The sequence below is a fragment of the Acanthopagrus latus genome, chromosome 17 (assembly GCF_904848185.1).
Source record: "Acanthopagrus latus isolate v.2019 chromosome 17, fAcaLat1.1, whole genome shotgun sequence".
Taxonomy (NCBI): domain Eukaryota; kingdom Metazoa; phylum Chordata; class Actinopteri; order Spariformes; family Sparidae; genus Acanthopagrus; species Acanthopagrus latus.
This window is the reverse complement of record NC_051055.1, coordinates 6,200,187-6,221,699: the sequence shown is the minus strand read 5'-3', so window position 1 is coordinate 6,221,699 and position 21,513 is coordinate 6,200,187. Positions and strand designations below refer to the sequence as shown.

The 21,513-nt window shown below is 41.5% G+C and overlaps 2 protein-coding genes and 1 long non-coding RNA gene across 12 annotated transcripts in view; 2 read left to right on the top strand and 1 right to left on the bottom strand.

The window, feature by feature from the left end:
* Positions 1–60: 60 nt before the first annotated feature.
* On the bottom strand, positions 61–3,044 carry LOC119006066 (Krueppel-like factor 10). The gene is made up of 4 exons (XM_037074402.1): positions 2,818–3,044; positions 1,920–2,150; positions 845–1,778; positions 61–729 (listed from the first exon to the last, which is right to left on the bottom strand). The coding sequence occupies exons 2-4, from the start codon at positions 2,139–2,141 to the stop codon at positions 473–475; spliced, it is 1,413 nt and encodes a 470-aa protein (XP_036930297.1). The 5' UTR covers positions 2,142–2,150; positions 2,818–3,044; the 3' UTR covers positions 61–472.
* A 146-nt stretch (positions 3,045–3,190) lies between these two features.
* Positions 3,191–7,072, top strand: LOC119006154. Of its 2 annotated transcripts, XR_005070696.1 has the most exons (5): positions 3,191–3,292; positions 4,472–4,595; positions 5,175–5,410; positions 5,858–6,022; positions 6,830–7,072. It is a non-coding gene; the product is annotated as an uncharacterized LOC119006154 (long non-coding RNA). The 2 variants fall into 2 exon arrangements; XR_005070695.1 differs by lacking the exon at positions 6,830–7,072 and having other exon boundaries at positions 5,858–6,736.
* A 3,861-nt stretch (positions 7,073–10,933) lies between these two features.
* The window catches only part of ubr5 (ubiquitin protein ligase E3 component n-recognin 5), a 29,706-nt gene continuing 19,126 nt past the window's right edge, over positions 10,934–21,513 (top strand). For 6 of the 9 annotated variants that reach the window (XM_037073964.1, XM_037073973.1, XM_037073972.1 and 3 more), the window contains exons 1-13: positions 10,935–11,195; positions 14,776–14,820; positions 14,947–15,028; positions 15,633–15,709; positions 17,249–17,368; positions 17,963–18,242; positions 18,388–18,547; positions 18,768–18,917; positions 19,722–19,933; positions 20,171–20,287; positions 20,425–20,535; positions 20,751–20,905; positions 21,231–21,348. In XM_037073964.1, coding sequence (XP_036929859.1) covers positions 11,134–11,195; positions 14,776–14,820; positions 14,947–15,028; positions 15,633–15,709; positions 17,249–17,368; positions 17,963–18,242; positions 18,388–18,547; positions 18,768–18,917; positions 19,722–19,933; positions 20,171–20,287; positions 20,425–20,535; positions 20,751–20,905; positions 21,231–21,348 — 1,689 coding nt within the window. In that variant the 5' untranslated portion in view covers positions 10,935–11,133. Of the gene's footprint in view, positions 11,196–14,775; positions 14,821–14,946; positions 15,029–15,632; positions 15,710–17,248; positions 17,369–17,962; positions 18,243–18,387; positions 18,548–18,767; positions 18,918–19,721; positions 19,934–20,170; positions 20,288–20,424; positions 20,536–20,750; positions 20,906–21,230; positions 21,349–21,513 lie in introns of all 9 variants that reach the window. The other 3 variants (XM_037073970.1, XM_037073965.1, XM_037073966.1) reach the window with 2 other exon arrangements.

The window sequence follows — 21,513 nt, the reverse complement described above, 5'->3', positions numbered from 1 at the left end:
TAGAAACTGTTGCATGAAAAACAGACAGACAAGACAAAAACTAAAAACTATCTGCACACATCCAAGAGAAAATTTATTCAAGTTTATTATTCTATTTTCCCCGCTAGCAAACAGTGCTGTGCAAAATTGTTTGATAACAAACGGACTCTCTTGTAGCACAAAAGAACAATGCTGAACATTCTTTGGTCAAATATCAAAAAGTAAACCTATTAAGTATTAATTTATAAAAATTAAAATTGCTAACATTATACCATCTATAAGTTCAGTGTAACTGCTCATTTTGAGGCGGTACAGGTGCTTGAAGCAGAATGTAAACAGTCTCATTACCTCGTTAATATGCAACTCTAATCACAAAGGGATGACACGTAAAAATCAGGTACACACACTCTTCCTCCTGCATTCTTGACACTCGGACACAAAAAATCTCACATTCAGTTTCACAGTTTTTACTTTGGGGGCTCATCAGGATGCCTCATGGAGAGTTTGCTGAAGATGAAGCAGCTAGGTCAGCAGACTGGGTGACCCCTAACGTCCAGAAGGGCGTCTTCCTCGCTGCTAGGTGTCGCCGGGCGTGCTTGGCTAGGTGGTCGCTACGCATGAAGCGGCTGTGACACATGGGACAGGAAAACCTTTTCTCTCCAGTGTGGGTACGTCGGTGTCGCGACAGCTCGTCTGAGCGAGCAAAACGCCTCTCACAGCCCTCCCACTTGCATTTGAAGGGCTTCTCACCTATTGGGAGACAGACAGTGAAGTGCTGTGCTGACTTTGTAAAATGTACATACAAAAAGTGTGCAATAATTTAAATACATATCTTATTTAAGGTGGCAAATCCTTCATATTTTACCTGTGTGTGTCCTCATGTGGGCCTTGAGGTGGGAGCTCTTGAAGTAGGTCTTGTTGCAGTCCTCGCGGGGACAAACGTGACTGCGTACGCGGGACACTTCTGGCTGCAGTGGGCATTGTCTTTGTTCCAACGTGGCACGGCCAGGTGCGGGGGCGATGGCGGGCAGCTTGGTTCCACCAGGGGTCGCTGGCGCTGACTGAACGTAGAGGGTAGAAACTGCAGGCTGAGGGACGAGGAGCATTACGGGGCCTCTTGCCACCTGAGCCCCCAAGAGAAAGACCTGGGCAGGAGGGGCTGCTTGGGTTTGTGGTTGTGGCGGTGCCTGTTGTTGCTTGTGCTGCTGCTGTAGTGGTGTGTGCGCAGCGGTTATTGCTGATGAGATAGGTAGTAGATGCTGTCTCTGGCTCTCAGAGGCTGTGACAGGTTTCTGTACAGCAAGTGTGGAAGAAGAAGCGATGGGAAGAATCTGGCAGTAGACAGGCACAGGGGACACCCCAGCACCAACAGCTTGAACAGAGGAGACAGCCTGAGGTGTGTTTGATACAGTCTGGCTGGCCTCAACCACATTTGGCAAAGTCACAGTGGAAGGTTTCTGTGGTACAGCTGCATTAGAGTCAGACTCTATTAAAATACTTTTCCCAGAATCTCTACAGTCCATCCCATCTTCGCAGATGAAATCTGTTTTAGAGTCTTTTGTATGAACCTGAGTAGATCCGTCGGCTCTGGAAGAAGAGTGGCGCTGGCATTCTGAAGTGTGGCGGATCACGCTGGTGCACTGGAACTTGCTCTGAGAAGCAGCAGTGTGTGCGCGGAGGTACATATCCTCTGTTGGCTGCCAGCTTGGACTTCCAGCTGCTGCATGTTGGTGTAAGGGTGCTGGTGAGGGTGGACGGGTGGCCTCGAAGTGGGGCGGACTGTATGGCGGCGTCATACACTGGAAAAAAAGGAGGTGTCAAATTAAAGCGTATGCAAGTTTGGTGCAAAATGCGAGCGGAGAGCAGATCTCATAAAATACAGTGACAGTGACGGAACTATCCTTTAATAAGACACCTCTCCACACATGTTAATCACTTACCAAAGGTGATTCCTGTAGCACAGTACACCCGAGGGGGGTAGAGTCATCCTCTGAAAAGTCTGAGGATGGCGTTAAGGGTCTGGAGTGTCTGAACCTGAAGTTTTGGGTCTTCCAGTGCTTAGTCATGGACACCAGAGCTTCCACAGCCTCCAGGTCACCTCCACACAAAGGGGCAGGCTGGAATTCACGACGGATGCCCGAGTGGAGCTCTTCAACTTCCATGTTTCAACTCTGATAAAAAATGTTTTTAAAAAGATTGAGAATATGACACACTGTAGTCTTTTGGTGAACTTTACATCCACTCAAGTATGCATAGAGTTCTTAATGTAAGCAGACACACACACAGTCTCTGTGTACCAGCATGCTCAATTAATGTTTTTTTTTTTTAAAGTTCACTGATTTTGACATTCATCCACATTTGCTGAGAATGTAAGGCAGCATGTGAAGTGAGCATGATCAGCTGCTGCTCTTCAGCACTGGGGCCCTTTCACCTACTTCCCTGGGGGACAAAAGCTCCAACTGTGCTGCTTACACAAACAGTCCCACACTTAACAACCCCTCCCTGACCTGCCCTGCACACGCACACACACACACACACACTACAGTCATTCTCCTCGGTGACCATCACTGGTGAAGCTGGTGTTACATTAATGAACTATGACCTAGATATAAAATATAGCCAAAATGTGGCTTGACAACCGTCATTAGGAATGAAACCAGACAAAAGTGATTACCTGTGTTACATCAATATACCTCGGATGTTTTACACGTATTTGTCGTCATCACTCAAAATGACATTTAAGATATAACTGATGACACTGTAAAAAAAAAATAAAAATAAATAATAATAATAATAATAATAATAATAATAATAATAATAATAAAAACATTTACTTACATCTTATGAGTGTGTGTGAAGCGTTCAGGAGCTTGGTCTCACTGCCGAGACGACTTGCTGTCTTGTGTCTTTGACATGAATCCAATCAGTCGATGGTTCCCCAGTTTTCCCCTCGGCCTCGTTCCCATTCATCGTTTCAAACACGGTGGGGAAGCAAGGGGCGTGGCTTTACGCCTCGCCCAATCGGACCCAAAGGTGTGTTGAGCGCCGACCAACTGGAGAGAGGCTCGACGCGTGATCGGAGGCTGACGGCGCCGTGGAGGCAGCGTGGTACACAACCAACAGCGTGGGCGTGTGAAAAACATTCCTGTCTGCACCCCCCCCCATCGCCCACCCCCAAATACATACACACACCACACACACACACCATCGACTTGGATGGATCACTTCACACTCAGACACCTCCTATGATTAGGTTTATTTTATTATGGGGAGATGAAGCTGATGAACAGCTCTGTGATAAGCAGCTGGCAAGGTGCATGTTCTTAATATAGTTCACTCTAGATTTAATATCATATTTTAGCATCATAATAGATGTGTCTAAAGTACTTTCATCTTTAATCACAACAGGAAGTTTGTAGTGCAGTGCAATTTTAGTGTGTAGGCTGACTGACCCAATAGAAATGTGGACGACTGCCATCGCTAGTTATTGTCAGAGGGTTCCACATTGGATGATGGATCTCATCCACTTTACCTGAGAGAGATGAAACTCCTCTCAGACTATATTTGGCGACATTTTAGGAATACATTTAATTTATTTGTTAAAGTAGAAATTGTTATTGGCAAAATTTCTTTAACAGCCAAATGACAGCAGCCGCCGTCAAGGCAGACAAAAAGTGTCGATCCCCGAGTGCGACCTAACAGGAGGGAGAGTAATGGTGGACCGCTCCTCAGGCCTTCCTGTTAGGTCGCACTCGGGGATCGACACTTTTTGCACGCCAAAGATACAGCTGCTAACGTGAGTTGTTCAAAAATCTTCTTTTTAGTAAACTCTGTGTACACAAACAATGTTCTCAATGCTCGTGTTCATGTGTAGAGACCCTGGTGATACTACGAGCAAAGTTTCATGTTGTGTTGAGCCTTCTTAGTATTTTGAAAATAGCGATTTTGATGCTAGCGTAGAGTGCCCCAGCACTCCATTGAAAATGAGCTTGCCCAAAAATGAAACTATGGTAAATCTTAAAAGAGCCTCTTTCGTCATAATTATGCTTTTATGCGAAGGTTTGACTCATATACATTCACAAATTAAGCCTAGGTTGCTTTTTGGTGAGAGTTTCTCTTTAATGCAAAGCAATAACAGGTAAGCTTAAAGGTGCACTGTAGTTTTGGGGATGGCATTGAATAAAAACAATTTCATACTATTTGTTGTGTTTATATTTGCTCAACTCTTCTTAATAGCCACTTTTCTATCTTAGCTGAGCTTATTCCCCTCTGAGGACCTCATGTTTATTCAGTCAGTATTCAGCAACTATTTTTGTGTTTGTATTATTACCTCATGAATATGGTAGCATGGATTTTGAATTTCTTTCCCAAAGATTGCACAATGCACCTTCACTCAGTCAAACATGTTATAATAGGAGCTGGGCTTAGACATTTTGCTCTTAACAGTTTTAAACATTTCAGTCTCGCTTATTGATTCAATTTCTTCTTTCAGAATTTCTTCTGAAAGTCAGATTTTTCTTTTGGTAAACTGGAAGAGGCGTGAACTAGCTACTGTCTTGTGTGGGGAGACAGAGATCAGCCAGCAGGAGATAGCCTCAGGCAGCCCTGTGGATTAGGTAAGTGTCAGCTGTCTAGACCTTCCTACACAGCACAGAGAACCAGAACAAAAGGCCGGCTGTGGGCAGACAATGGAGAAATACACATGCAGTCTGGGACTGTGGGATGTTCCTCAAAAGCGTTTCCAGGAATGACTTGCTGGGAGAGAAAGGCTGAGTAACAAAGAGAATTGATTAATAATTGACAATATATTTTTTATCTTCAGGAAGATAACTCCAATTTGAGTGTTCTACAGTAGGACAGCTACTTCACAGTTCAAAACTAGTATCATAAAGTAACAGTACTAATATGTTGAATTGTCTTTTACAATGAAATCCCTTTCGATGTATGAAATGTCAGATTTATGTTTACCAAATGTATGTACTAGCCCAAAAACTACATGAAACATGGAATTAGTGTATGTACAAAAGTAAGTGAACCCCCAGCTGCACTGACAAAGTCAAGCGGGTAACAGACTCAGGTGAAACACATTTGGGTGCTTGATTAATCATTCAAGCAGACCAATGAAATGAGACATCCTCAGGAAAGGGTTTGTCCAGCAAGAATTAAAAGAGAAGTAACCAACCGAACCACTGTAGTTCCATACAGGTCAACACTGCTGAGAGGAAAGGAGGTATCTGAGGACATGAGGAAGAGAGTAGTGATGGCCCATCAGTCTGGGGAGGGCTGTAAGACATCTCCAAAAGATTCCAGCTCCATCCATCCACTGTAAGACAAATCATTTACAAATGGAGGGCCTTCAACATGACAGCAACTCTGCCGAGAAGTGGACGCCCATCAAAACTACATCTCGTGTGTGTCCATTATTTTAAAGGTGTGCTTTGCAAATTGGAATTTCAATGTAAATTTAATGGGGTCATTTGAATATTTTTTACTGAAGCAGTGGCCGTATCTGGAGGGCTCACAAAATTTCAAGCAGCACTGCAACTTCAAAAGGGAGCAGGTCCACTGCCACACAGACTGCCATGTTTCTACAGTTGTCTGGAACAGACAAACCAAACACTCACTTTAGATAGGGCCTTTTTTTTTCTTTTGATTTTTTTTTTTTTTATGCACACACTAAAGGGGAGGGCGTATTTCATTGATTGCAAGCTGCAATTTCATTAAATCCTACACACTGGACCTTTTAAATTCTTTTGCTTTTTTTGTGCATCTTTATAAAGCTGCAACCACAGCCTTGTTCATTTTACTGTGTGTAACATGGTCAAGCACTGAATTGACTGATGCAGTGTCTTGTGTATACTGTATTGTGTTACTGCAGCAATTAAAGGACTCCACCAATTCTATGCATGGAAATCAGTTTACACAACATGAAGAGTGCCATCCTGTGAGAACAGCTTCTCTTGTCTTCGGTGGTGCTGCTGGAAGCTTTCAAGTCTGAAAAGAACCCAGATGATATCATCACTCAGAATTCAGCATTTTCTAAGTGCGACCCTTACAGTAACATTTGTTTCTGACCATCCCCCCCTGCACCCAACCTGCCCCGAGCAATGCTAAATGGCGAAATGGTTGGACTGGCCCTGTTAAATGATGCACCTTAATGATGGAAGTCACTGAAATGTCAAATGGCCTCAGCTATACTGAACACTGAGACTTTACAACAAACTCAGTGCTAAAACCACATTAGTCCATCCTCTTTTGCCACTTGGGGGCAGCAGAACAAACACAACCTTGTCATAGTTTCACCTCATAAAGTTGCTACAGCAAAAGGGTAAACTAAATAGAATAACAAAAGACAGCAGCCTCAGCCTGTTCCCCCCGCTGCTGTTTGGCAAGCAATACAGATGCCACCAGACTCTGAAGCAGCTACATTCCTCAGGCTGTTTGACTCCTTAAAAAGCAGACTACACAGCCATAATTTTGTTGTACAGCCCTGGTTGTAAAATGATAATTTCACAAATCTTAAAAATTGGATCTAGACACAATTACCCATTTATACTTCTGGCAGACACAGAACAAAATTAGTGTTTCGGGCGAGCTGACCAGTGCTCACAGTGAGCTGGTAGTCGCTTGGTAAACTGGTAAACACTCCCACATCTCTTGGTGCACCAAGACTATTTTCTTCCCTCTTTTCTGCCCTCACCATATCTAGTTCTCTGGGCAATTCATAATGGCACTAAATAAACTGAATCACCTGCGATGCTAACCTGGTCACATTCTTGCCTGCCTGCTTTTCTCTGGCAGTGGTAATGTTTCTCTAACATTGCAATAATGTTGGCCTGGCTCCAAACAGACACAAGAGAACAAGAGCACAGTCCAGTGATGATACAACAGAGCTTCAAAAGTCCACTTCTACCCAGGAACTAGAGCATCCCGGCCTGACGACTTCTTTGCCCCACACACTAAAGCTAGTGTACTTAAACAATGACTTTTTACATTAATAACTGAAATGGATGTCACATTGGTTAAATGAATTGTGAACATTAGCAATATTACCTAGTATCTTTTATTCACTGCAGAAATTCAGATTATAATACTTGAGAATTTGATGATACTGGCTGACATGCACACCATCATGCGAATACGTTGAGTTCTGGCACTTCAAGCACTGGACATCTGACAAATCTTTACCAAAACAGTGATGCTAATAGACTAAAAGGTTCTGCTACCAAGCAATTTCAGTTGTTGAAGATATCATAATCTATCTATATCATCATAAACATTTTGCATCCTGTTGAATTCATATTGCAGAACTGTCTCTTACAGTGCAAAATAAAATTATTAAATGACCTCTGCAATAACGGTTCATGGTCTGTTATCCCTCTCCACAGGCTTATCGAGCTCCTCACACAGCAAAGTGAACAGTCGTGTCACAAAAGAACAAGCTTTTCATGGGTCCTGTGCCATGTAACTGGTCAGGTTTTGTAAGCATGATGCAGCGGAGACCCAGATTCCTGGCCAGTGTTAACTAGTTACAATGGCCATGCTCATTTGAGCAGAACTTCACAACATCCTGGTGGTATTGTGCAATAGACAAATGGATTTTGTTGGAATCTGGTTGCAGCATTGCCCCAGATGTTGAAGAGGTGTTCAATGGCAAGTGAGACTGGGCCAACCAAGACTCACTATTCACTTTTGCTGACACTGAAATGGATGTTTCTCTCTCTCCCCAAACAGTAAAAGCCTGTGCAAGACAGTGGACTATCTCATTAGTCCTCCTTATTCCTGGTATGCATTCAGGCCAGCGTAATGCCCTTTAAGCTGTGCAGCATCTGTGAGTGGGTGTTAAGAGTGGAAGGTTTGTGCCTGATGCCTGGAATGACCTGGTGTTAACAGGCAGAATTCTCCCCTCATGGTCAGTCCTGCCCTAGACTTGTGAAGATATGCCACAGACAGCAGTAAGAGGAGTTATTTTAAAGTCTCACTCTCCAACCAGAGATCGTGTTACTACTTTGGGATCAACTTATACTTCAGTTTGTGAAATATGCGTGACTGACAGGAGCTCGTGCTGGTCCTCTAATCTTGGAATGAATGCCGAAGCTGATATGTAAAACGGTATTGATCATAGCTTTAGTGCTCTGGGTCAAGAATTCAGTTTCATAACAAGTCAAAAACCTTGTCTCTTTGAGTAAAGACTCTTTTATCCATGTTAAAGGCCTTATTTTAAATCTGAAGTGTGCAATTATTTTAAGAAAGATGGTTGATTATTGAGCGTCATTCTCACTCTGTTAAATCAGCAGCATCCCAAAGCATCAATATTTGACGACCTGGGAATGAGACTCAGGTATACATCAGCTTTGATCAAATTAGTTTTTCTGCATGAATATACTTATTTTCTCGATCCTCAGACCCACTAACCTGGCTCTCATGACAGTGCAGTTTCCTGGCACTGACTCTTTGTACCCATATTTAACAACACTGGAGGTCATTTGATAACCTGGTGCTCGATACCTAAAAATAGCTCTGTGGATTTCTGGGGTTTTGTTTGACTTGGCCCTTGAAAAAGGTTGCAGGTTTCATTAACCTGTGTGTTGAGCTGTGTAAACACGGGGAAGACATCCTAAATGTGTGTTTCTGCTGGTTACATGACATGAGGCATTTGTATCAGAAAGTAAGGCCAAATTATCAAATGAAAACATACAGTTTCATTCCAAATAATGATATCTGCAATATCATTACACATTATTTGGACACCAACATTATGGTTTGTTTTTTTTTTAAGGATTTTTATTTGAGTTTTTTAGGCTTTATTTGGATAGAACCAAGAAGAAAGAGAGGGAGAGGGCACATGCAGTGAAGGGCCACAGGTTAGAATCACAATCACAATCAGATATACTAAATGATAACAACAATGACAATGCATACAACACTGAAGTATTGTATAAGTAAATAACTCAATGAAATACAATTAGAAATAGTTTAATTAAAAAAAGAGGCAGAGCGGTTTATGTGACATTTGTCTTTTTCGGTTTTAGCAGACCACCTGATACATCGATTCGGTTTGAGATGGTTATTTTGGTTTGTGTGTACATGTGCCGCAGCTGACAGGTCAATGAGGAACCTGACCTAGGCCAAGAAAAGGCTAGAACACGTTCTGTCTGCGTCATGCTTCATTTCAGATTGCCATGACATCTCCCTTAGTAAGGAACCTCTCAGTTTCCTGTTCCTGAACATGCTTGAATAGTTTCATCATAGTTCTTCAATCATAATACAGAAATATTTGACAATTGGCCATTGCTGGACAGTTGCAGAGGTCTGAGGCTACCTACCTATAGTATGTCTATATGCTCATATGCACACGTCTCTCTCTGGTCTTTGGCAGCAGTGCAGGAAAGGGACAAATACTTTCTGGTTTAGTGTGACTCTCAGAGAATCTGATGTCATCATGGAAGGTAAACCCTGCCACCTGCTGGTGTAAAAAAAACCCACAAAGGTTTTTAATGGAATATGCTGTAGATTAGAGAGATTAGCTACATATCCTTTTGATTTCGATTTGTAAATAATGATTTTTTATTTGCTTAACAAACTGACCAAGATTTCGGTATTTTTGTAATGGTTAATTGAACTTAACTTTTTCGTAAATTGATCGAGCATTATCCAACAAGGGATAATAAAACAGGCTGTTCAAGCAATCAGATCAGCAATCTGATTTGATCCATGCCATGTGATGATTGCTTCTGTCCCCTCTTCTCCTTAATGTCTGCCATATCTGGGCCACTTCCCCCTTACATTCAGTCCACAGGCCAAGAAATAAACTATCCTCAAAGAAGACTGTCAGATTTACAGATTTAGGTTAACCTTAAGCCTACATTTCTCCCTCCTGTGTCTTTTTTTCTTTGAACCAGGGTGCATGCCTGCGCCACTGCTGCTGAAATCATTTCTCGGATTTCACAGAGTTCAGACGATGTGGGAATATTGCACGCTAAAAGTTTTCCATGGGAGGAGGGAGGCCAACGTGAGCAAATGCCCAGTTCTCTTCCCTTTATAGAGCTCAGAACTGAGTTGGTTCAGTTTTAAATATAATTCTGGTGTAAGAATAGCAGCATTAAATTGAAGGTCCCACATGATTCTTTCCATTCCCTGGGTGATGCTGACAATATGCCAATTATAACTGTGATGTTCCTTTAAGATTTTGGGACATGATGTTAAGTTTTGGTTGGGCACAGAATGGCGGTTACTCACTTCATGATATGCAAAACCAAAAATGCATTTAGTACTACAATCTAATGATTCTAAGACTATTATAAGTACTGTAATTGTTAATACCATAACTACAGATTTTAGGGCTGTATCTATTTTCTTTTTAATTCTTCTAGGCGAAATGGAGGAACTGTATTGCTGTTAAAAAAAAAAACAAAGTTGCAATTAGAAATATCATGAAAGTTCACCTTGTATAAGTCAGCACTTTATATCAGACAGAATGATGAGCAAACATTATCTAATTGTTTCTTTCGATTCTTCGATTCATAGATGAACAAAGACGTTTCTTTGAATTATGATGCAACAAATAGGCATGTGGAATTATCGCTTGTGCTGTGTTGTAATTACACACACACAAAAAAACGCTGATTTTCTTGTTTTCCTTCAGTGTTGAGACGCCCGGATGATCGATCTTCCTTGTGTTTTCCTATCCCCTTTCCCCCTGCGTTTTTGGATTGCATTGTAGGCTATTTCTATCGTCATAGCTTGTGAATAAGTAACTTCACTGAAAATGACTGCAGGTGCTAGAAAACGCCAATAAACAACGATGCATTGGCTGATCTGTCTGAGAACAAAGACTTTGGAGTGGTGTGAAAGTGTAGTATTTTTGATTACAGTCTTCCTGCCTTTCTTCTTGAGGCCAATCCCGTCCAATTTAACACATTTCCTGTTTGTGCTCGGGGTCCAACCAGCGGAGCGGTTGCATGTGCACTAATCAACACACAGAGAAGAAGCTTGGTAGAGTTAAGATGGCGGCATGTGGGTGAGGAGGCTGGGATCTAAACTCGAGGTTTTTCGCCATTAAACGATTCCTATGAATCCGCATATATACAGTAATCGAAAGAATATCAATTTCCACATCTTTCACACGTCTGTGTGTGATTTTGGATTGACCCCATGACATCTATACACTTCGTGGTTCACCCGCTGCCCGGGACCGAGGATCAGCTCAATGACAGGTATTTTGTAGCGGCCCGTGGAGAGGAATTTAAATCAATATGTATATGTGGTGTACGGGATAAATGAATCGAGACTGCATTTACGAACGAGGCTGACATTGTCATGCGTGTGAATTCGGGTTTAAATTAATCTAAATGACCCCCCCGAGGGTTGAAATAAGGCCCGGCATCTTGAACAATCCTCGTTAGCCTGCTGCTACCTAAACATTCGGTCCAGTGCTAACATAGATGCTAGCCCGTTAACTGGCTACCGTACGAATAGCTAACGCTAGCAGGCTGTTTCCTTGGTTCTGTGGAAGGATTGGCTCACAGTCAAAGTTGAGATAGACAATGCGGGTTGGGGGATGGGGAAAAGAGAGGGAAATAAAGGTCGTAAAACACATTGTTGTCGAAAATATACGAGATTTCGTGTGTAAATTATACATCCACTCTTTTGACATGTGTCAGTGTTTGTTTTCTGGGCGTCTCGTTGATTATCATGATCAATGAAGTAGCTAACGTCAGCTAACTGATAGCTAGTTGCTAATGCTAGCAAGCGAAATTGCTACCACGCTCTTGACAAAGCCAAATATTTTTCTTTCGTTGTCTTTGTGTCGGGTTATTTTTGAAATGTCAACAGCACAATATGCTTGCGAACACAACTGAAATTGAACACCTAATGTGTCTATTTACAACATTGCGCACAGAGATAAATATCTAGTAAATGCAGTGAAGCACAGTTAGCACCATTGCATACACATTAATCCTGTTATCTACTTTAATAAGTGGGTAAGCCATGGCTTATAAAGTGTGTATGAACCATGGTGGATTTTTAAGTGTTCACGATGAGGCATCATTTTCTTTCTTTGCTTTGTTACCGAAACACTAAGTGGTTACAGTAGATTCAATTGCACACAATGTCGTTAGTAGTGACATGCTGTTGACATGCATCACACTGAGTTTAATGGGTTTTCTTAAGGAAATATCGATTCTGAACAGATCATTTTTCAGAAGTAGTTGTAAGAAAGGTCCAGGACATTGTGTGTGACCTGTATTTTGGCAGAACATGTGATTTATGATAAACCTATTTATATCATCCATTGAGATTGAACTGATTAATGAGCTGTTCTACTTAAAGACAAAGAGGTTGTGAAGTGTTTTTAGAATGACCTTGAGATTAGGAACTGGATATAGGCTCAGGGTGTTTGAACACCTTTTTTCGGGTTAGTGTGTATTGAACTCTGAGGGACCAGTTGTGATCTGACTGACAGTTTACTCTGCTGGTAAGGAATCTTGTTGAAAAAACACTCAAACATCTTGGTGGTATGAACCATTAGTTCCTTAAAGAGGTCATGGCTGTTCATCCCCAGGCATGCATGCCATTGCATGCTACAGTCACCATGTGCTGCTGGGAGGCCCCCCTCCTCTCTTCTCCATGAAGGAACTTGCAGTTGTCAAAGCAGATAAGTGCTTCTATCTGAAATAAAAAGGCTCGGTCCAGCTTGGCTCATTAGAAGAGCTTGCCTGGCATGAGCATCCGGTCACATTTCCTCATCCAAATGCCAGTGGTTTGTTTGACCTAACTGAGGTCTGCCTGGACACATTAGTTTTGCACAGTGCAAATAGCATTCCCTTGTAGTGAGATGGAAGTTCACTTTTTAAAAACACAATCACAAAGTGCTTAGTAGTGCACAGTAGACGGTGTCTCGTATTGAGGGGTGTCATTTGTTTGAGTGATTGGTCAGTGAATGACTGACATGTACCCGCTTTGCGAGTCGTTTTCGCTTACCTTCCTGTAGTGTTCGAATTGATGCATGGGAGTTTAATGTGCTTCTGTATTGCGAAAAGATTTCTACTTTTACCATTTGCGTGGCACTCATTTACACTTAAGGGTGAGTTTTATGCTGACGGATAAGAATGCTATTGCCTTTTGAATATATGCCAATTGGCATTTGTTGCTGTCCTTTCTTCTGAGTTTCAGTTAGGCCATTGATCAAAGCATGTGCCTCAGTGCATCTATAGCTGTGTGCAATGTACAGGTGTGGAAGAACCAGTTTGCTAAACTCTATATTCAGGAGTGAGGCATTGGCCAAAGAAGTGGGATGAGTTGCCAGTTGATGGATATTTCTTGACAAGGCGAATCTCCGAATCTGGGCACATGTGTGGCTTTGCATAATCGTAAAAATGCAATCTGTCATGTGTATGTGTTGTGTGACATGATAAATTGGCTGCAACTAATTATTATTTTCAAGTCAATCTGTTTAATATTAATTTACTGATTAGTTGATAAATAAACAGAAATTCACATTTTTCTGAAATTGTATAGATCAGAGATGTCGCTCTCAAATGTCTTGTTTTGTTCACAAACCAACGATATTCAGTTTACTGTCATAGAGGATTAAAGAAATCAGAAAACTTACATTTAAGAAGCTGGAATCAGAGAATTTTTACCCTTTTTTTCCTCCCCTTAAAAATAACTTAAAACCAATGAATGGATTATCAGGATGATTGACCGGTAATTTAATGGCTGACCACTAATCAATTAATCATAGCAGCTCTCATGTTAAACAGCAATCAAATTAGACTGACTGCTTTTAAAAATGATGGGCAGACTGTATTTAATGTTTAAACAGTTTTCCATTACATTATTCATTTCTAATTCAGACGTTGTTAGATTGCGGTGGCAGGCTTGAAACAAAAGTAGTGAGATGGCAGGAGATGTTCAGGGATTTCAGAAGTAACGGTCTTATTTATATTCTGTATGGTCAGTGTACTGGCAGATGCAGTATTTGGATGGTTATGAATCAATCTGGATTGGCTTATCACAAAAGCATGACCAAAAAAATTGGTTAATTGATACAAAAATTACTGTTGTAGCACGCAACATTGAATTATGAGTATACTGTTCTGTTATTGCAAACCTGTTTGTATAACTCAGGAGTCTTATTCATTTTTGAATTTGGGAATAATTTTGGATCAATGCAGCGCTTGATTTTTAACCCAATCTATTTAAAATATGCTTCAGTTCTGACTTTTGTCTCTGACTGGCATCTCCCCCATAGCAACAGCTACTGAGGCCCATTTTTGGAGCTATTTGACACACTAAACTGATTCAGACAATTGAATTTGTTATAACTGAAGTCCAGAAAAAAACTTTTTTAGTTGAATTCCTTAGGAGTTCCTTCTCTGGCATCATCAGGTTAGAGTCTCCCCATCAATCAGAGCTGTGACCTGTGTTCTGATGTCCTCTTGGTTGAGGGCTTATGACAGATGTTTACATGTTTAGCATCAGCAAAGCAGCAAGCACACAGTCATCTGTCACAACTGATGTTACAAGCAAAACAATCTAAACTTTTATGCCACTGTCATCTTGTTGCCTGATCTTGTCATGACTGGCATTATTAATGTCCAGTGTCGGTTGGTTAATAATACGTGGAGTAGATGATGTGCTCCTAATTTTCCTCATATTTTTTTGATGATTGTTTTTTAACAATTGGGAGTCAGTGATATATGCTAAATGTCCTGGAATTCATTATTATTACATTAGTTAGGCCTTAAACAGATGTTATATGCTCTAATATGGTCTTTATCTTTTTGTCAGGCTCCGTGAGGTTTCAGAGAAACTCAACAAATACAGCTACAACAGGTGAGTTTGTGTAACCATGTTGTTTGCTGCTTAGCTTAATTGGATTAGTTGCTGTAAACAGGATATTGTTTATTATCCTGTATACTGTCTCATTTGTCTCTTGCCTTTTTTTCCTTTCCAATGCAGTCATCCCCACCTTAGTCTGCTGGAGCAGGCCACCTTAAAACAATGTGTTGTCGGTCCAAACCATGCTGGATTTCTCCTTGAGGTAATTCTACTAGACTTTACCCCGTTAAAAGCATTAATCAAGGATCTAGAGTTCATATTTATTATTTACTGCCCCCTCAATACAGTTAATTATAATAGGAACATTTCATTTAAGCTGGTTTGCTGTTACCAGATGATTTGGGATTCTGCTTCTGATTTACTTTTCAGTTGTGTAGCAACTGTGGACATGGACTGGATTGAATAGATTGGAGATGTTGCTTATATACAGGACACCACTCCAATTAGGATAATCCAGTTCAAACAGGGTTTTAGACACACTGCAGAGGCATGTAGTTATTGACTTAAGTGAACTGGACATGCATGTGTATAAGTGTGCTCGGGATGTGTGTAGCATTACCTATTGTTGTTGTTCTTTGTACTGCAAAAGTGTATTAACAAACATCAGATGGATAATCTGATGGCACAGGCTTTGATGTGGTTATGATAACATGACCTCTGAGATGAATGAGCTGCAATAATTTGCATATAGACTCAGTATTTCAGTTTTCTATCTATTTTATCAATTGCACTCAACAATACATTTCAGTTATCTGTCTTCATGAGTCAAATCTGTGACTCTAAAACCATGAATGCATCTCTTCTAGGATGGGCGTGTGTGTCGAATCAGCTTTGCTGTCCAGCCTGATCGCCTGGAGCTCAGCAAACCGGATGGCAGCGATGGGTGAGAAACTTGTTTATGATGGGATCTGTCCCGGAAACTGTTTTAGCTTTGGCACTGAGTTGGAAAACAGATTGCTTGTGGAAATGTCTATCACAAGATGCACTGAGCATGCTCAGGCTTACTGATGGTGGTTGCTGTGATTTCATTTTGGCACTTGTGCCCTTTTTGGCTGAGTATGACGCATTTGGACTTGATTTCACGTGATACTCTTGCTCTTTGCTATAATGGTTTGCTTCTATAAGGAGTGAAACAAATCTTCATACATGACAGGTCTATTCCCAGGAAATCCTCAGACAGGCAGCTGTTGGACTGGGTGTTACTTTGTTGTTGTTATCTGCTCAATAATGCTCACTGTAGAGCTGCTTTTTCTAATTTCCCTACAAAGTTGCATGTATTTAAGGGACATACTTACCAGTGTATAAATACTGCTCACATTTATTCTAATCTTGACACCAAACAACCATCTACAAGTTGGGTTTTGTAACTTTCTGACAGTCAGCTTGCCTTTGGTTGTGCAAGTGTGTGCTACTTAATGAAAACACCTTTTTTATTAGCTGCTCTGTTGTGTGTTGGCTATGAGCATGTATTTTTGGAGAATGTCTCATTGGTAGTTGTCAATATACTGCCAGCAGAACAACATCCAACAGTGATTTCAGAGTTTTCAGGGCCCCTCTAGCTGCTAAATATGCATGTGAATCAGGCTATAAAAGGCTGAGGAGCTCCCTGCTCCAAACCTTTCTGTGGGATACATGCTTTGTTCTGCTGCAGACTTGCAAAAGAAGATGAGATGGTTTCAGATTTTAAAAGCTTTTCAGTTAGAACCATTGTAGGCTGCTGGAATGCCTACAGAAGACAGTATGGCAGGCTGTGTCTTGTGCAAGTTTGTCGGCTTATTGAACATGGCCTAATATTGCAAATTATAACAGAAGTCACATGGTTTGTGCCAGTTTGACTGTCTATATGAACTTGGTGTTTATCTGTAATGAAACTCTGTTTGTGTATTGTATTGCCCTTTGTTACACTATGGTACTAAATGTGATTGTATTATTTTGTTGGAAAGTGTCTAAATTCAGTCTAAGTAGTCTCTGTTATATGAAACATTGGCAAAATTGTCTCAATATCCCTAACCACAGAAAAACGACTTTTATATAACTGTCTGCTTAGGATACATCAATTAAGAAAATTGCAGTGAACTACTTTTGGTCAAGCTTAGAAGTCAATCCATTATAAGAAATCTTGAAATAGGAGAAAGCAGTTGCAGCCCCAAAACCCCAAGAACTTTTAAAAAAAAGGAAAGTCTTGAAAGCGGAACGAGTTGCAGCCAATTCTGATTCCCAAGGGTGTTGCCATGCTAGTCTCCAAAATACCCCCTCCCATTTCACATTATAATAAAGGAAATTAATCCTGAACCAAGGGGTATCATTTAAGAAATACCTGTGGTAATTTTAGTTTCTGTAAACCCAGGTAATAAAGAAAGTCTTTTGGTCCTCTGTGGGACTTCTGTAGGTTTGTAACCGATCTCCCATCTTTTGTTTCCAGTTCAAAGTTGAGCAGTGGTTCAGGGACAGGAAGGAGCTCCAGGCCAGGCAGGACTAGTGATCCGCCCTGGTTCCTGTCTGGCTCTGACACACTTGGCAGACTGGCAGGCAACACCCTTGGGTAAGTTCTGGCAGGGTTGACAGAGATAAAATGGTCCTTTTTTAAAGCTCAGTGTTCAGAGCAGAGCACTGACGCTGCAGCGGGTTAGGGGTGTATTCTCCACAGGGTTCCTCATTCTGAGACAGAAGTTCAGGGTGCTGTAAAGTGTCTCAGATAAATGTGTCCACTAAACAACATAGATTCCGCTAGATTTCCCGTATGCTGTTGTTTTCCTTGTGCTTTTGTGATGTTGACCGCTGCACTTCTCTCTTCAGAACATAGTTGTTGTTTGTCCTAATTTTCAATTTCCAGAATAAACTAAACTTGCACCCTTACACTTTAATAATGAACTCAAATAAAATTATTCTTTCAATTTCCAAAATGTGTTAAATTCATTATACTACAATGAAACCTTTTCTATTTCAACGCCTGATTAAATTAGGAAAAATGCCACAACTTAATTTCTTCCCTGCTCATGTAAGCTGCCCTGTCTCCGCTGCCATAAAGGCCGAATCCTTTCTTACCCAGATGCGTGCGTGCTTTGAGTATGCTCTGTTAGTCAGATGGTGTTTTTGGCACTTGTATCTGACCATGGCCTTGCATTATATGTAACAGGAGTCGCTGGAGCTCTGGCGTCAACGGAGGCAGTGGAGGAGGTGGGAGTGGAGGAGGAGCAGGGGGAGGTGGAGCAGGAGGTGGCAGCAGTGGAGGAGGTGGAAGTGGAGGTGGAGGCGGTGGTGGAGGCACGTCAGGCAGGTCATCAACAGCAGCTCGTGATTCCCGTCGACAGACCAGGGTGATCCGTACAGGAAGGGACCGTGGCTCAGGACTTCTAGGTAGCCAGCCTCAGCCTGTCATACCAGCTTCTGTCATCCCCGAAGAGCTCATTACTCAGGTACATCTTTTCCTTGTCAAACTATCCCTGTGGCATTTTCCTTAAACCTTTTCCTTACTGAAACAAATATTCTATAAATATTTGAGCAAAAATGAGTATCAATAAAATCTGTTTTCTGCTTTGTTGTCCTTGTGCTTTTCCCCAGGCCCAAGTAGTACTTCAGGGGAAGTCCAGGAGTGTGATCATTAGGGAACTCCAGAGGACCAACCTGGATGTCAACCTCGCTGTCAACAACCTGCTGAGCCGTGATGATGAAGATGGAGATGATGGAGACGACACGGCCAGCGAGTCCTACCTCCCAGGAGGTTTGTCAGGGAAAGAAAAACAGACGGGACAATGGCTTCGTTAGATTGATGATGTTGTGTTTTTTTTCAACAACAGCACTTTTCTGTTACTTACATCACCATCTAATGTAAATGTGGCATGTTGACTTATGTCAATGATTTAATTATGATTGCTGTAAGGGTCCTTAACAGTATTTAGCTAATCCATTCTTCTTTTGTCTTGTGTCTTTATCTCATGCAGAGGACCTGATGTCCCTGTTGGATGCAGACATCCACTCAGCACATCCCAGTGTGATTATTGATGCTGATGCCATGTTCTCTGAGGACATCAGCTACTTTGGCTACCCCTCTTTTAGACGTTCATCGCTGTCACGCCTGGGATCCTCCAGAGGTAAATTAACAACTCATCTCTGACGAGAACAGGGGAGGCAGGTTGCTGGACAGGCTTTGGTGATGGCTTTTGTCTGTGGGGATAGAGCTTTAATTGCTTATTAAATATACAGCAACACAGTAGACAAGTTGGAAAGCACTACCATTTTGATGTGAGATGGACTATAAAAAGGTTTTTTAACAAGCAAAGCTGTTTGTTGACAGATGTTGGCTGTAGGGCTAATGTTAAAAGGAAAAAACATTGTTGGTAGTGGAGAAAATATTTCCCTCTTTGCTAAATGTATTAGCTGTACTAAGCTGTATTGTTTTTAAACAAATTAAACATAAAAAAGATATAAATTTAGTGTTTGTTCCTGGGGAAAATGTTGTCAGTCTGTTAAACTGGATTTGTAATGTGGGTGTTTGGTGTTCAAGGCTATAAGTGTTTGGTGTTGTATGCTGCATGGCTGTAGTACATACTGTGAGCTCTCTGAGAAAGGCCCGCTAGGCCCACCTGTCTTAACAGGGACCCTTTAAGGCAGTCTATTCTAAAATACCTACCTAGCCCACTCTTAGCCCATATGCATGCTTTCTTTCTGTCTATCCACTTCCTCCTCTAGCTCGCATTTTAACATATGAACGCGCAAACTGACTCACCCACCAGTTTAATTCTGACTCCCACTCAATCTGTAGTACTGCCATTTTGATTTGCATTATAGTGATTCTAAAAAAATCTTTTTCTCTCTATTCTTAAAACTATGTTGACGGGTCTTTCCCAGAGAGTGGCTTACTTCTATCCAACTGGTGTGACCTTATTGCATACCAGTTCTCCTTCTTCCCTTAGAGCGCGACTCAGAGCTGTTGCGTGAGCGTGAGTCTGTATTGAGGTTACGTGAGCGCCGGTGGCTGGATGGGGCCTCGTTCGACACCGAGCGAGGCTCCACCAGCCGTGAAGGCGAGCCCAGCTTGGACAAGAAGAGCATCCCGGTCCAGAGCCCTGTCTCCTTGGGAGAGGAGCTCCAGTGGTGGCCTGACAAGGTAGGAGGAGCACAATCAGAGCTGTTGATGAAATGCCTCCGTGCAGGATTTTAAAACACAAAATTATAAACCTGTACTATGACATTGCAAACTTTATTTATTTTATTTCCATTGATTATGGAGGTATTATGGTGGACTGGATTGGAGTCCACTGAAAGAAAATTCAAATCGTTAGAAATCGAGACATTTAGTTTTGTGTTACCTGACATTCACTGAGATTTCTAATTTTCTTTGCAGGATGGTGTGAAGTTTGTGAGCATTGGAGCCATGTTCTCAGAGCTGGTGGCAGTCAGCTCCAAAGGAGAGCTTTATCAGTGGAAGTGGAGTGAACCTGAGCCCTACAGGAATGCCCAGGTGTGTACTGTACTATATATTTTTGAAACAAGATATGCATTTGCCAAATACTGTGACATGCTTAATTTCTAGAAAGCACAGGTTGTTAAAAACAAATTGGAGAGGTAGTATCACTTATGTTTGATCTGTCCTATCAGAATCCTTCCATTCATCACCCACGTGTGTCCTTCCTGGGCCTGGCCAATGAGAAGATCACCTTATTGTCTGCCAACAGCATCAGAGCCACTGTAGCTACAGAGACCAACAAGGTAAATTATGATCCCCTCTGACCTAAGAACACACGTGCTCTGCTTTGTTCATGGTAACAATATTTGTCCACAGAATAAGTTGTATAACCATATGATTGCGGCTGAATTTTAGTTTTGTATTGTTACATTACTGTTATTGACCAGTCACCGCAACATTTCACATTTATATGATATTTAGTTTAATAACTCATCATTTGTTTCTGTGTTTGGTATAGGTGGCCACCTGGGTGGACGACACACTGAGCACAGTAGCCTCTAAGCTGGAGCACAGTGCTCAGGCTTTCCCTGAGCTGCAGGGGGAACGTATGGTGTCACTGCACTGCTGCGCTCTCTACACGTGTGCACAGCTTGAGAATAGCCTCTACTGGTGGTGAGATAAAATAGTGTTTTCCAATGAAGCTATATTGAATAGGACATTTCTTTTTGTTTTTAACATTGAGTCCTCAATGTCCTCAATGTCATCATAACCCTGTGGAGTGTGGCAAGTCAAAACAATCAGTGGGAGCTGAATATTAGACATTGTGTTTCTCTGTGATGTAGGTTGGGAAAGATTATGTTATCAGTATCATTGGGTGTATAAGTTTTGTCCACATTTATAGTCACTTGAGGTAGCAATCAGCCACTTTGTCAATTAAAAAATGAAATAGTATGAACGGAAGGGAAGTTTTAATGCTTCATTGTTTGCATTTCTACAGGGGTGTTGTGCCTTTTAGTCAGCGGAAGAAGATGCTTGAAAAGGCCCGAGCCAAGAACAAAAAGCCAAAGTCCAGCGCTGGCATCTCCTCGATACCCAACATCACTGTGGGAACACAGGTCAGAAATAATTTTCTTCATGCAACTTTTGTCTGCTAGTGAAAAAAATGTCTGATCTTCTATGAGATTGACTGACTAAGCTCTTCTTCTGTTGTGAGTTATTTTTTTAGACATTTCTTTTTCAAGAATCCTGGTGTCAGCACAATAAAAGCATCAGAGTTGGTG

What these genes read in the sequence shown, in the direction of transcription:
- LOC119006066 (XM_037074402.1), bottom strand. Translation starts at nt 2,141, where the DNA reads ATGGAAGTTGAAGAGCTCCACTCGGGCATCCGTCGTGAATTCCAGCCT. An exon ending in TGCTACAGGAATCACCTTTG is followed by an intron (nt 1,779 to 1,919) that starts GTAAGTGATTAA and finishes CTTTTTTTCCAG; the next exon opens with TGTATGACGCCGCCATACAG. An exon ending in CCACATGAGGACACACACAG is followed by an intron (nt 730 to 844) that starts GTAAAATATGAA and finishes GTCTCCCAATAG; the next exon opens with GTGAGAAGCCCTTCAAATGC.